The 15,681-nt window shown below is 36.7% G+C and overlaps 1 protein-coding gene across 1 annotated transcript in view; it reads right to left on the bottom strand.

Annotated features, from left to right (window-relative positions):
- The window catches only part of PTPRK (protein tyrosine phosphatase receptor type K), a gene marked incomplete at its 5' end in the record, with an annotated part of 159,971 nt that overhangs the window by 16,957 nt on the left and 127,333 nt on the right, over positions 1-15,681 (bottom strand). Inside the window, 6 exons of the mRNA XM_088530310.1 lie at positions 238-274; positions 2,659-2,676; positions 2,873-2,949; positions 3,719-3,806; positions 5,466-5,650; positions 12,410-12,570. Of these exons, the coding sequence (XP_088386436.1) occupies positions 238-274; positions 2,659-2,676; positions 2,873-2,949; positions 3,719-3,806; positions 5,466-5,650; positions 12,410-12,570 (566 nt within the window). The remainder of the gene's footprint in view (positions 1-237; positions 275-2,658; positions 2,677-2,872; positions 2,950-3,718; positions 3,807-5,465; positions 5,651-12,409; positions 12,571-15,681) is intronic.

Genomic DNA, 15,681 nt, shown 5'->3' with positions numbered 1-15,681 from the left:
ATCAACTGAATTTTTCACTGAAAGAGTTACTCAATATCTAATTAACATGACAAATTAGTGCAATTTTTGCATTTCTTCACATTCCATCTGAACATGCTATACTGATTTACCCCAATGTAAGAAGACAACTCCTAGTGTTGAGTATGCTTCATTTCCACATATTCCCATTTTACCAAAACTCTACTGAACATCATGGCAGATGCCTATTAGACTCGATTTATGTTGGCTGATTCTTACCTTGGGTTGCAATGTAGTGGCTTGGTCTCTGGTATCCCTAGAACAGCAATACAAGTTGGTTTGAATACCATATTACTAACAGAGTGGGGAAAATAAAAACATAATGTACTACAGAACTGTTAGCTCTAGACAACCTCTTAAGAACAAACCAATATTTAAGAGCAGCATGAAGCTCAAAACCAAAAAAAAAAAAAAAAAAAGACTGTTAATGCTGAATAGGTTTGAATGGCAACAGATAAAATGGAAATAACATTTGACTGGAACAGACACTGTAGCATACCAGGAGGGGGATTCTAGACAGGTCACTACCCCTGTAAATTAGTCTTGTATTCACATTATCTCCCTAGCTCAATACATTGGGTCATTTATTTAAAATTGAGTACAAATTATCTTTGCCTCCAAATTATCTCAATAGTGAATCATCCTTCCTAACTCATACAAATGTGAAACTAATACACACCTTTTGTTTTCTTATAAATAAAGAATTATTGCCAGGCACAAAGTGGTATATTCCCAAGCCATAAATAGCAGGGACAAATCTTTCCAATGCAGGAGCTGAACAGTGTGATACGGGCACTAAATTACGGTCCTTCAGGAACAGAATCTTCCGCAACGTGCTTTGCACCACTATATACAGTGTGCATGTATTATACTGAACACAATACACTCACAGGAATATACACATACATATATATAGATAGCCCTGCACAACCAATCTTTTCCAGTTAGCTGGATATATTCCACTGCTAGCTATATATAGATATATATGTAGCTGTACTATGCAGATTTAAATGTCAATCATCTGCGCACAAACTACAAGACAGAGAGATTCTGCTCTTGAGATGATTGAGAATTTATTTTGATTGAGGCTGCCATCACATTAGCCACTTAGACAGAAAAACTTCTAGCATTGCTGATGATAAAACAACACAGAATTTCACAGTGAGAGAAATAACTCATTATTTATTAGGTTATGATTTTACTAAGCTAGTTGATTCAAATATTGCATTGCAGGGGATATGGAGTCCTTGGATTTTTCATGTTTATTTCTTGCTACTAAACTGGAAGATTTCACTGTACCACTGTACCCAAGGTGTTTATATCCTTTTACCACGGACTGCTTCATTATCCTGTCTAGAGTGAGAACATCTTCCTCGGGGGCTTATGAAAAGACTTCTGAGTATCTTATTCTTGACTTTAGAAGAGGCCAAGATTACATCAAATTACTAAAAATTGTCTCTCAGAGTTCTTAAGATCAAGCCCCAATTTCAAATTATTAAAGTGGAATACTGGGCTGTGCTCTTTTACATTCGGTAGTGCATCCCAGAATGAAGTAAAAGTGTCACTTTAAAACTGCAAAGTGCCAGTTTTAACTTGCAGCCTTTTTCTCTGGTTGTAATGAGACTCTATTTACCTCTGAATAAGAAAAACAATGTCCTCAGGGAACTGGAATTATTACAGATCAGGGAGACTTTTCTTCTTTAAAGCGCAAAACCCCATGGGCCTACACATCACAGAGACTGCCATATAAAAACACCAAAACAAGAAGACAGTGCTATACCTGTCACTCAATTTTTATATTTTTAAAGATCTAGAGGGTCTCAAATAATTTATAAACTAACAGTGGACAGCAAATCTACTAATGTGAAATTATAAAGAAAAGTAACCAAGGCCACATATTTAAGAACACTGCACTTGCTACTTCACTACTTTTCAAACTACTTTGAATTCCACAGATAAATAAAGTTATATTTTGTTAATTAAAACAGAGCAGAAATTTTTCAAATTTCCTGTTACTATCAAGTTTTTCTTTTAATTCACATTTTAATTGAAGTATGGAATTTCAAACTTGAGAAGAATTTTCTACAGTAGAAATGATAAAATTTTTCTTACTTTGAAATATTTATATATATGTTTGTGTATATGCACTTTGTAATATCCAAATTGGCACCTGAAGACAAACATCAGCTAAATATGCAGTTTGTCTACATTTGTCCCTTTCGACAAAACAGACAAAAAACAAACCCTCTTCCCAAACATATATTACAACTACTTCACAAGATACATTTTCAAAACAACTACAGTACAGCATACCATCCAGCTTCTCACATATAAATTGGAGGGGAAAACAAAATCTTGTAATCAGAAGCATAAAAAATAATTGAACAGCAAATTTTCTTTAACACAGAGGTGTATCTCATTTATCTAACAATATTTGGAGAAACTTTAACATTCTAAATTTTTTTTTCAAAACTGGTACAAAAATATTCACACAAAAGGACATTTTTAAAGGAACAGATGAGAAATTAGATGAGGCATGCATAGATATCTAGTGATAAAAATAGAACAAAGTAATTAATAACAATATCTATATTAAATATTTAAAATAGGATGCTGTTATTCACATATAGTGGTACTTACATCCCTGTACAGCCAAATCTACAGCCCAAATCAAAGTCAGATGTGAAAGAAAGCACAACAATGTCAGTGAGTACTAGGACGCAGAACAAGGAAAGTGTACATTTTGTTCTTAATAAAAAAAAGCTTTCAATTAATTTCTAGGCATATCATGCAAAAAGTTTCATATAGAGAGAAGTGGCAAAATGAAAGAGAGAAAGCCGTACAATCCACTCACATCTATGTAGTTGGCATTAATGTAATCTGAAGATGGATCATCCTCAACAGGTTGCAAAATCACCCTGGAGTGGTCATCTGTAAACACCAAAAGCCATTATGGTGTCTTTCCTACATATGATTTTTTTAAGTGAGATATTACGGAACGAGAAAAAAAAGTCACAGAGTTCTCTACCAGCTCTGGTAGAGAACTAAAGTCCTCTACAGATGGCTCTCTACCACCTCTCTACTTCCAAACATTTGGATTTTAATCAACAGGTAGCACCATAAGTTCAGTAGCTTCTCCCTTAATTCCATTCCTACATGTTCAATTGCCTTTCTAAAACTGTAATAAACTGCATTATCCCAGAGGATGAATCTGAACTATTGACACTTTATGCCTAAAGACAGGAGCCAGAGCTCTTTGATGTTCATTGCCTCTGTAAAACACACCACTTTTAAACAACTGCAATTCGGATATATCAGCAATAAATCATATAAATCACATCCACTATAAATCATAGAAAGCATGAAAAGTTTTGAAGCAGTCAGAATAATCTGAAATAAATTATACCTGAAGAAAGCTACCAGAGAATTAGCATCCAAATGAGTGCTGTCACTTTTACATGTTCACCACAGCTTGTACAACAGAGATAAAAATGTGAACTTCAGCCCAAATTATAAGAGGAAGAAAGCTGAACTAACATAAATGTCTGAAGGGCAACGAGAAGGCTGGAAGAGGCACTGTCTCTCTTCCCTGATTGAGGTGGTAAGCCAGCATGCCACTATACATTTTTCAAGGAAAAGAATAGTGCTCAAACAATGCATGACCATGTCCATCAGCAAAAGCAAGAGTGCTGATACTTACATGCTATGATGTTTCCATAGCGGTTCTTTGTTCTGTTTTGATCCTTCTTAGCAACATCCCAAGAAGCCGACTGTCCCTCAAAAAAACTCTATAAATAAAAAAGTTCAGATAGAAATGTTGGGATGGTTAACTTCTCACTAACACACAGGTTAAAAGAGCTTCTCTGCCATAATGAAAGCTTCGGTTTTGCTTGTCTGCCCTGGCCACCCAGGCTGCACCATGATACAGAAATATAATTACAGCAAAAGGGAGTCCCTCATTGGGACTTTTAGGGCCAGTGACTGATGGACTCCAGCAGGATTTCACATCCTGGAATTGGTGGTATGCTGGACATGCACGGACATTCCAGTTATGGGAGAACAACAATGAGTTGAGAAAACACAAGTAGACCCTCCTTATAAGATACTACAATACATTATTGCACCCATCTGGTACAATATTGCACTGCTTTCCTCAGATTGCTCGGTGCAATGATTTTTCTTCCTATAAAGCAATCAGAAAGCCTCCTCTGCAAATACATGTTGCTCATGTTGTTTTATATACATATATATATGTTTATATATACATGTGTATATCAAGGGATGATATATGTCCCTTCCTCCAGCTAGTAGCAAAACAATTCTTTATGTTCTAAATTTTCTTAGGAGCTTGATGTCCCATTAATGAGGGAGGAAACATTTATTCTTCCTCAGTTTTTCCTTCATTTGCCATATAGATATTTAACAACTGTTGCAGGTCTGTAATACTCTCTCCTCCCAGGCGTGCTGTCATCCTGAACTGCAAAGGCTAATGTCATACACTACGCAATAGCCATAGAAACAAAACTTTAATGTGCCTTCAGAAGCCCAAGTTAGGCCAAAGATGCCTTGTGTGGTTATACAAGAAATGGAAAGTAGGCAACACTTTAAGTGAACTCAGGGACAATTACTAGTCTCTATGCTACAGGAGAGACAGCTTTTGGAAGGAGAGAAGGTTCCAAATTGAATAACAGATTACCTCCTCAGACAAAACTCATTTCAAAACCTATTTGTATTGCATGTGACCTGGGCAGTCACAAATGGCACACATTTTACTGTGTGAACTGCCTCGTATTGCAACCCTGCAGAGTCTCAACAGATCCAGAGACCAGAAGTGAAGCGAGCCCGAACTAATCTTTCGCCTTCAGTGCTGGGGAATTTTTGTTTTCTTTTTTAAATTAAGGATGTAAGTAGACATGCTCAGACGGGTCTCATTAGAACTTTACAAGAAGTTACTGCCATTGGCACTTCTTTCCTGCTCAACCCCTGTATTGCCCAACCAAAATGCTGCAATAAATCACTAGAGTGCTTCTAGCAGTGCAAAACCACCCAGGCTAAATCACCACTTTAACCTAATCCAGATGACCTTCACTAAAAAGGCGTAGGAGAGCTCACATAACTAATTACTATGTTTCAACTAAACATAGTAAAACAGTGGCAGCATCTTATAATAGTTCTTATAATAGTTATAATAGTCTCCTATTCATTTAAGAATAGAGTTAGTGTTGTAACTTGTAACCTGCAGAGTCTCAGACCATTGGGACTCCACTCACTTCTTCACTTTTGGGTTACATATAAAAGAATCTAAAGCCTGCTTATCTTTATTTTTCAGTTCATCCCAATACACTTGGTTTCATTCTTTTGTAACTCAATGCAAACAAAAAGCTGTACCTTTCAAAGGGATTTTTCCTTGCAAAACATTTTTCCAAGCAAACGGCTCAAGATCTCACCTCGTATTCCTCTTTAAATCCATAGCTGTCAGAGGTCTTCATCAGGTTGATATGCTGCAATAAATCGGCCACCCTGATGGCAGGGTGCAGCTGTCCCGTCTGGTAAGGGGATTCCGTGCCTTCGCAGAGATAACGGGGGACGTCCAGAAGACGACTGGACTCTGCTGTTGCAGTGTGATTTTCATCTGCATTTACAAGAAATCAATGAATTAGGTACCAGCATGGCAATGGCACCTGCTGCCGTACAAGTCAACAGCTATTTTCAAGTCTCTTCCTTCAAAAATATATCTGATTTATGAGAATGCAAACTGCTGCCTAGCATATATATGCTGTAATGTGCATAAAGGAATTTAACTGCAAACTCACACAAAAGTTCGCAATTCCTCATCCTGCAATAAAGATGTCCAAAGGGCAATTTATTTGAAACTACCAAACTTTATGACATTCATGTACTTGGGAACTCCAGTCTCTATCACCTGAAAGTAACTTTTTTACAGCTAGCGTGTATCAAAAGCAATACTGCACCTTTAACAATAAATTAGAATAACTCCACAGTGGTATCAGCACATCATTTGTCTAAAGCCAACAAATAGTAAATTGAGATCACAGTGAAAAGCAGAAGCAATTATGTTAGGACTTCAGAACACTATTGCCATTTGGAAAGAAGAATCAATGCTCCAGAGCCGTCATTTTAATCCTTTAATAGAAAAACTAAATAAAGAATAAATGGAGAAAGTAGAGACTATACTAGAAAAAAATGTGTTTTGAATTCACCTGCAGTTTTTACTCAGCATGAAGAATGAACTCTTCCTATGTCTTATGTTATACTAATCCCTTTAATCAAATTTGAATGTCAAAACTGCTTAAAATGATCACCTTTAATCAATTCCTTCTGTGAAACCTTTTTTTTTTTTTAATTTGCAATCAGCAATTCATATGACTTTTCATAGGAAGAAAAAAAATCAAATTGAAAACATTTTTGGAAAATAACTACAAAAATGAGAAGTGGGTATGTGAGCCCTCAAACACTTCCGCTCATATGATAGCTATTCTGCAATCAGGCCATCATTTGCCTTCCAAAGAGCTCAGGGTAGAAAGTAAATCACTCTAGGAAGAAAACAGAAAACCTAAGGTTAGATTTTCTTCCATGTTGCTGAAAATACAATGAAATGTATGAAATGAGAGCTCCTAGTAAGTAACCTGACTCTTTGAACTGTCACATAAGTTGCTAAATTCAGTGCATTTATGCCTCATTAAACTGCCTAATAATGTGAGTGACAGGTACCAGTCACTTTTTATAGTAATGTTACACATATGAAATCAAATACATTTCAATCAACCTCAGGATTTGCAGTTCTCCCCATTCCTTGCAGTATACTTACCAGTAATAGGCACTTTAACCCATTGAAGCAGCAAAAAATAATGAGTGAACAGAACATAAGAAATTTATTTTAGGACTATATTAGAAAATGACTAAAGGAAAAATGACATTAAAAGTTGTTAAAGCTTCACAATAGGTAACAATGAAAGCAGCTTTAAAAATTAAGGGCCACATTATGCCATCAGTGTAATGATAGGGACTTGAGAAAAGCAAAACTGTCATACTAGCTTAGTGCTAATGCACATATAATGGAGTGCAACATTAATAACCTAAAAATGAAGAAAATGAAATCTAGTACAGTTAGAAAGTAATAACACCTCCATATAAAACAAGATTTGCTATAATTTAGGGCCCATAAATTTTTGCTCATCTGTAAATAAAAACAGATGGAAACTGTATTGGGATGTTAAACGAAGTAAAATGGATGTGGAGGAGGAATAGGCCCATTGATCTAGTTCAAAAGAAACTAACTTAAAGCTACCAACCCCTTCTTTATGGGCTAGCCCTGTAAGGAAGCCCCCAAAACTTGCCTACTCTTTCCACTATTTCAATCAACCTAACGGAAAATTTTCTCTCTTTCAACAGGCAATGTTTTGCTTATATCAGAAGACTATCGCACACAAAGCACCACCATCAGCAGCAGATGGAAATACAAACAGGAACTATTAAACTTTTATTCCATTAATTCCAAGGGCTTTCTATGAGGTTGCCTATCACAAGAGAACAGATCAACTTTTAGATTTCTGGAAACACACTTAGGCTACATGTAAACTAGGAATAGAGTTATAAGCATCACTGGACTTTACCCATGTCAATTTTAGGTGACTGAAACAATGCTAAAGGCTATGAGATGCCTTAGAGGCATTTTAGGAAAAGATTCATTTCAAAATAAAATATTATTCACTTGATTAATAATTTCAAAAGTATTCATAATTCATATCTAATTCTTTGCTCTTTCAGGTAACCGTGTCATTTCATCTCTCTTTAGAAACTCTTCTTAAACTACCCAGTTAGGTTGTTTTAGTCTCCAAGTTTGAATCCTTTAGCATCTGACTGCTCTGATGGTTATCAACTTTCTAATGCACTAACATACTTGACATTTATTACTGTCATGAGAATATAATTTGCAACATTAGCAAAAAGACACAAGTGTCATACAGACTTAATAAGATCTCCACACAGTGAGTATGTACCAGTTTGAATAAGACCGAAAGACCAATTCACAAAGTAAGAAAGAAATGATTTGTTATCAGTCTCAAAGGACTCTCTAAAATATCTCCAGAGGCTCTTCCTGGGTCTACTTTAACCTACCCATAACTTGAACAACAAGATAGAAAATTTAGTGATAAAACAGATCGAGAGCACTGAGTGGGAAGGCATCACAAGCACTTTGCAAGTTACAAGATCAGATTTAAAAGTTGTCTTAATTATCTGAGAAACAATGCAAAAGAGCATAATTTAAACAGAGAATGCAACATGACATACACAGGGAAGAGAAATAGCTCAAACATATAGCTACAAAATGGACTAACAGACTACTTAATGATAACTGGAATTTTAGCAGACCACAATCTCAGCACGAGTCAGCAACACAACTGCAGTAAAAAAGGACATTTCAAGTAACGGGGGCTTTATAGGTAGGATACGAGCATAACTATTCCACTCTGCTCAGCACTGAGACTGCTCCTGGAGAAATGCCCATGACTCGGGCATCACAATTTAAGACTTAGAGCGATAACTTAGAAAGTGTTCAGAGGAAAAGAATGATAAAAAGCATCACCTCTATGATAATGGCTAAAAAACCTGTGTTTAACTCAACTGAAAGAGAAACAGGCAAGAAGAGAACATGAAAGCCTTTCAAGTACGAAAGACTTAAAAGAACAGCAATGTTTTGTTCTCTATATTTTCTCTAAGTCTGTTAAATGGAAATGATACATTTTAGATCAATGAGGATTTAGTCTGTATTAGTCTAGTTAGGAGAAGCTTTTAGGAGGAGTATGGCACTGGAACATACCGCTGCAAGAACACAGTTCCCTCACTTAAAATTTTTGAAACCACTTAAACAATTGTCAGAAGCAGTCTAGATTACAGGTGTACTCTCCCAGAGGATAGGATCAGAGGATGGATTAAGTTGCCCCAAGCCCTTAAGATTTATATCTAGGACTCTAATTTCCAAACTCAGTTTATATTCACGTTCACTTCTTGACATTTATTTTTTACCCTAAAGTAACCTCAGCAACTGTCTGAAATTTAACATGTGATTGTATACTATTCATCATATTTATGACACCAAGAATAATGGTACAAATTACATTTTCACCTTTACATTTTTTTTTAAAAAAATCTTTAAACAAATGCATTCAGTGTTATATGTGACACAGTAATAAAGAGACTGGCCACTCCCAACATCTGTTCTTCTTTTTAAGTAATTACAAGGTTGAGAAAGTTTCCTAATTATAGTCAATTAAACAGCAAAATTAACATGCCAGTACAGGAATATTTCTAAAGAATTTACAAATAAAGTTTTTGTTTCATTTGTTCTTGGATACAACAGCATTTTCCCCCTTTTCTTCTTTTTTCTTTTCATTCTTGTTACTTTTGAACGAATGTGCCAAATAATAATATGTACTTGCATTTTATTTATATCTATCTTTCAGGAGAGTTTTACTTTCACATCAGTTCCTCTAGGAACTAGGGATGGATGAAATATTTTAGTGTGTTAAATTTACCCATTTCCTCATTTATTCTTCAGTTATTACAGACTAGGAATAATTTCTTAATAAGAACATATTCTGTTTTTAGAATAAAACATTCTAAGTTTATTTTGAAATTGATAAACTGAGCATTGAGTTGAATATTGTCCGACAACAGCATAGCTATCTTTTACACAAAACAAGCTGTTTCAACATTCAACCATGCAGGGAGATGAAACTCATGCAGGAATGGGTAATGAAGGACTAGGGTCCTCACCTAACACAGCTGTCGGCACAAGTGGATCATTGGGCACTGTAGGAAAACAAAGCTCATGAAGAAATACATTACCCTTCACGTGCGTATTTTTAACCATAAAAGCATATACTAAGCATATACTTAGAATAAAACTCCAAATGATAATGAAATCCCATTAATTTTGTTACAACAGAAAAACAGAATGAATATAGACTTCCAGAATGCATCCTGAATAAGAGAAGAATGAAAGGCAGTGTACATCTCTGTACTTCAGAGATGTAATGACAAAAGGCTAAGGGATTCTTACTGAAATGGCATAAAAAAGACATCACATACACTTGAGTTTCCAAAAGCACTCCTCCTTTACTGTTTTTTTTTTTTTTTTGCTTCACAATAAAGCTTTGCATTCATAGAACCAGCCCCTTTTCAACCCATCCTCTCATATAATATTTGAACAATTCAGCTTTAAAGACAGTAGCATTCCTTTAAGGTATTCTACGTAGTTCAGAAAATTATATTCGTATTTACAGTTTAATATTTTTTCTATGTGAAATACCAAAGATATTTCTCCTGATGAATATAGGAAAAACACAGACATGCAGATGTAGATCTCTGAGTAAAATTCATAGAATTTTATCGTCCATTTCATAACTAGATCCACGGAGATAAAAATATGCCATTTTAGACAGGAACAGCAGAACCCAGAATTCAGATTTGTTCTAATCTGGAACAAAAAAAAAAAAAAAAAAAAAAAAAGGCTCTCTAAGACAAAACTGAACTCTGTAGTATTCTGTCTCCTAGTTTGTCTCAGAGCAGGAAACCCTGTAAGCCTGAAGGGTTCTTTGCCCCAGAACACATGACAGTCAGCAGAACTGAATCCTCGAACACTGCAAAAAACACATACCTAGGAAGCTGGAAAACAGTGGTGCCAAACTGCTTGGCCAGCCAGCCAGGATAGCTGTGGCGGTTGAGGCTCATGAGCTCTTGGTTTCACACCACTCCATGCAGAAGGCTGCCGAAGCGCCTGGCAGCCCTGGCTGGCTAATGGCCACAGTAGTTCCTGATGGATACTTTGCCTGGGATCCACCACAGCTTAATCCAAAATGAACTGGCTTTGGAAAGCTATCCCTGCATATTTCAGTGCCAGTGAGACATCAAATTATGGAGAATTTTCAAATAGTTCTGGCCACACTGTGCACAAAAACTATTAGGAGAACTTAAACCCATCTGGTCTATGCAGGCTGATACTAAACTCCAATTTATAACTGGTACTTAAAAAATTACCACTCTGTAGTTCACAGAACCATAGAATTCTTAAGGTTGGAAGGGACCTCTAGAGACCTTTGAGACCAATCACCCTGCTCAAACAGGGTCACCTAGAGCATGTGGTACAGGATTGCATCCAAGCGGGTTTTTAAGTTCTCCAGAGAAGGAGACTCCACAACCTCTCTTGGCAACCTGTTCTAGTGTTCTGTCACTCTCACTTTCAATAAATTTTCCTTAAGTTCCTGTGGAACTTTTGGTGTTTCAGTTTGTGGCCATTTCCTCTAGTTCTATAGGTGGCCACCACTGAAAAGAGGCCACCCCCATCCTCCTCATTCCCTCGCTTGAGATTTTTATACACACTGATTAGATGCCCTCTCAGCCTTCTCTTCTTCAGGCTGAACAGGCCCAGATTTTGTTTGTTTTGCCCAGACAGTTTGTTAAGCTTCAATAACCTGGAGCTTAGCAATCCTCCAAACTGGATTTCTCTTATAGCAATATAGCGATGATGAAAGAACTTAGACTTAATGGAAGGAACCAGCTCATGTGAAGGACATGAGGGAGGAGACGGGAGATAGGGAAAGGACCCCATTCCCAATCCAGCACCTGCTTAGATGTGTTTAAAGCCAAGCACATGAGTCCCCACTGCTGGTGGAGGCCCTGATTCCCACCCCTTCGCAGCAGTCACGTCCCCTCAGGAACCCACGCTCGATGGCCAAGATACTCAGCGCGTGTCGGCCGAATGTCCTGCTTTCGCACAAGCCGTGCTGCGGATGCTGAGGGGCCGCTGTAGCTGCATGTTTTAATGGTAACTCTAACCCATTCAGCATTCGCAAACCCAAACTGCCTTTGTGAAAAACAGACATCTGGCAAGTCTACAACAAAGAAATACAAATGCAGAGCAAATCTGAAGAAATACCAACAAGCTTGTTCTTAAACTCCAGAAAACAGCAACAAAAATCGGCATTTTCCTTCTGTTAAAATATCCTGATTGCCAAAAGTAAAAAATTAATTTGGTCTTCATATTGTTATTCATTGTAGACATTATATAAACTAGCAGTATTTAATAAGCTGATATTAAATAGCCCTGTGAGGGAAAACTACGCTTCAGAATTTACTAGAATGCTTCCTGAAATAGCACCAATGCATACCCAAATTAGACAAAAATGTTTAAATGACTTGCTATACTCTAACAAAGATAATATATGAACATTCTAATCCAACTTCTACATTTATCAGAGCTCCTATAATGCATAGAGTTTAGAATCATTTCCTGAGAAAGAAGAATAAATTGCTTTCCCTGTTCCTACATGCAAGCACACTCTGGAAGATCTATCAGTGTTGTACTTACATCTGGGGCTGAAGTTATGAGAGTCCATAAATGTGATTGAAAGGGGATCTTCTGCATGCAGGGTGCTCTGGTCAGCATAACTCCTGTCCATCGCATTCACCATGTGTGTCATCTCTTGTCGGGTGGTCCCCATAGCATCTTTGCGCTTCTTAGCAAGTTTGCTGCCCAGCCAAAAAAAAAAACCCAAAGCACCTTAATTTTTCATGAAATGTCGAAGCTTATGTCTACAGTCTTGCTCACGGTCTTGAGTGAGCAAGAGGGACTGCAAACACTGGCTGATTTTCATGGGCACGCACTTTCCAGTGTGAGGGTTATAAAACTACACATCCTGCTATAAAAGAGTTCATGATCATGTGTTTCATATACACACACAAACATTGTAATGAAATTTCTAGCTACTGTACTCTGGTAATATTTTTCTTCCTGTAGAGTAATTATGCTGATATAAACAAATTAGAGAATATAATTACATTTTAACGGAAATGATAAATAAGAAGCATCTGTGTGTACAGTTTTATCAACAATCTCCACTTAAATCTGTGTTTTGATTTTATAAATGGATAATTCACTCCACTTGCTTTCCTTGTTAGGAAGAAACCATTTAAACATCTAAATTACTTTGTTAGCCAAAAAATACTACGAAACAATAAAACAAACATAATTATTCAGGAGGGGAACATATTACCTTTTACATTAAAAGTTGCTCCTCCTATCTGGCATGCAAGAGATCATGTGATATCACATCCTCTTTGCTCCTGACACTAAGATTTGTTCCTACTAATTTTTTTTTTTAAAGCCTACCATGCAGTTTGGAACCATTTTAGAGATTCTGTTCTGAATTTATCACAGTTACACGAGTACCATGCAAAGCCGTATAACGAAACCTCCAGCCAGGACCCTGAAAATGCAGTCTTAAGAAATCTCTCTCAGTTCTTTCCTTTTGATGAAGACAAGTGAAAGACATTTTCACTTAGACAGTGAAAGCAAGCATGGAAGGCTTGTTCCATAACACGGAAGCAAGCAGTAGACTTTAATTATCACTTTAAGCCTAATGCTCTTGAAACATGTGTCTCAAGTAGTGTGAAGTATTCATCAGAGAAATATTAAAGTGCACCTTAGTTCTTTAAGAATTCGTAGCATACATTACATTATTTTGTACTCTTAAACTCTTCTTCCTATTTTCTTCTGGAGGCCTGATTGCAATGTAATAGCTTATTTGGATAAACTGGACATCATATAAAAGAATCTTCATTGAAAATAATGCATTCGTAAAAATATATCTTTAAAGTGCAGCCTAGTTTCATGAGGCTTTTTTTTTCCTGAATAAAATATTATCAAATAACCTGTTAAGTGTTCATCTTACATTTCTCTGGATAAAAGGACTGCTAATTCTTTCTTGTATTCTCTGATAACTTCTAATAGTCTGTGCTGCATTCTAATAATTGACAAGAAAAGCACTAGGATAAATAGTCAATTCATATATCTTTTACACCCTGAGACTTCCACGGAAAACAGGGAAATGACCTGTCCTTTTGAACAGGCAACATTTGCACATTTTCTTCCTCTGAGTTAGAGGGCTGTTTCTTCATTTAAGCACCTTGGTTCAACACAAGGGCCACAAAGCAGGCTATAGATGGACAAAGCAAGACATGTCTGAGAATAATGAATATTCTTTCATTCATCTTTCATGAATTTTTTTTTAGCTTTTTACAGATTGACTACTTGGTTAATTACTACTAAATGTTACAGAAATATCAAAGTTGATTTCTAAATCTATTACTTTTCACCAAAATCTTGTGTTGCACATGAGAATTCTGTATATATTAGTTGCTCAGTGAAAAATGAGTGGCAGGTGGATACCCCCCTAAAATATTGTATTTTATAACATTTACTCCAGATGTTCATCTTTGGAATACTTAAGAAAAGTTGGTTTAAATGGTACTCTGGTTGAACAAAGGTTTTAAATGAATACAAATAGAACTTCCTAAACGGAAACTGCTTGAGCTTTATAGCTGGGTTCTAATACTATCAAAGCTTTCACAAAACTGGCATTTCTAGTGCAGACTGTTTTTTAAGTTTCAAAGCCGTTCAGATATTCTCCATACACTGAAAGCTTTGCTTGCTTGGAAAGATCCTATTTTTCTAAAGCTACCTCAGGAATGGAACAAAAGGACTATTACATCTCATCTCTCAACTGTATTAAGCCCTTCTTTGAAGCATCACTTTGTAACAAAAACTTGCTAGCTATGCTAAATAAATCAACAGCCATTAATGCTTTCAAGTTATTAGCTTATTTGAGTAGCTAGTTTCTAATTCTTAGGCTCTGCTTCACCCTCCCAAAAGGCCTATTGTGCTCCAGCACAGCAACCCAACGCTGGGAACTGTAAGAATGGTTTTTATTGTTTAGCAGCTCCTGTGTCCCTGTAGGTTTGGCTTTTTTTCTTTTCCTCTTTTTCTTTCTTCTTCTTTTTTCCTTTTTTTCTTCCCTTATTCAGATAAGGGCACATGCGATTACCATGTGTGTGTCCGGGGTGGGGGGTGATGCTGACAGAAGTGTAAATGATTCCCATTATGTACTGGAGGATCCAACTGCCCAAACCTGTGCAGGTAGGTGGTTCAGTGGGAGCTAGAGGGGACAAGTGCTCCATCATGGTAGGAAACTGTGCAGTTAATTATCTCTAACTGAAGCAATTGTTATTTAACAAGGACATCGTAATTTGTTACAATAAACCAGAGACTGGCAGTTAGCTAGGCTTAGCAGCTTAGCTTTTTTTAGTTTTAAGTTTATTCAAAGAAGTCAACTAATCTTCTTAAGAACCTGGAAGAGCATCATTATCAGACACCACCAGTTCATCAAAGTGCTTGAGTGCATTCTTAGATCCTTCTCCAAAATCAAGGGCTTTATGCATTTGTTTAAAACTAAGCATGTGTGCAACTGCTTTGCTCAGTCAGAGCCGAAATTGCAGCCCTCACCGAAACCATTTACTTGACACATGCCAGTAATTCAGCTTTGCTACGCTGAATCAAAACTTCTTCCAAGCAGTGCTACACAGTTAAGATCCATCCTTTAAAATCGGTGTGCAAAGCTCCTCGCAACCATCAGATGAAGATCTCTGTACAAAAGACCTTCCTGCAAAAAATGAAAATCCCAAAATGTTGCTACCTGGAGCAGCAGATCTGCTACTCTTGCATTGGTAGGACAGAGACCTGTTTATAAAGGTCTGACACCTGCCTATGATTTGCGTACTGGAAGTGCTGTGCAGGATCACTTC

The sequence above is a fragment of the Tinamus guttatus genome, unplaced genomic scaffold (genome assembly GCF_059628265.1).
Source record: "Tinamus guttatus ecotype Peru unplaced genomic scaffold, ASM5962826v1 Tinamus_guttatus_pri_ptg000366l, whole genome shotgun sequence".
Classification (NCBI taxonomy): Eukaryota; Metazoa; Chordata; class Aves; order Tinamiformes; family Tinamidae; genus Tinamus; species Tinamus guttatus.
Note: the sequence above shows the minus strand (reverse complement) of the source record. Positions and strands in the feature narration are given on the sequence as shown.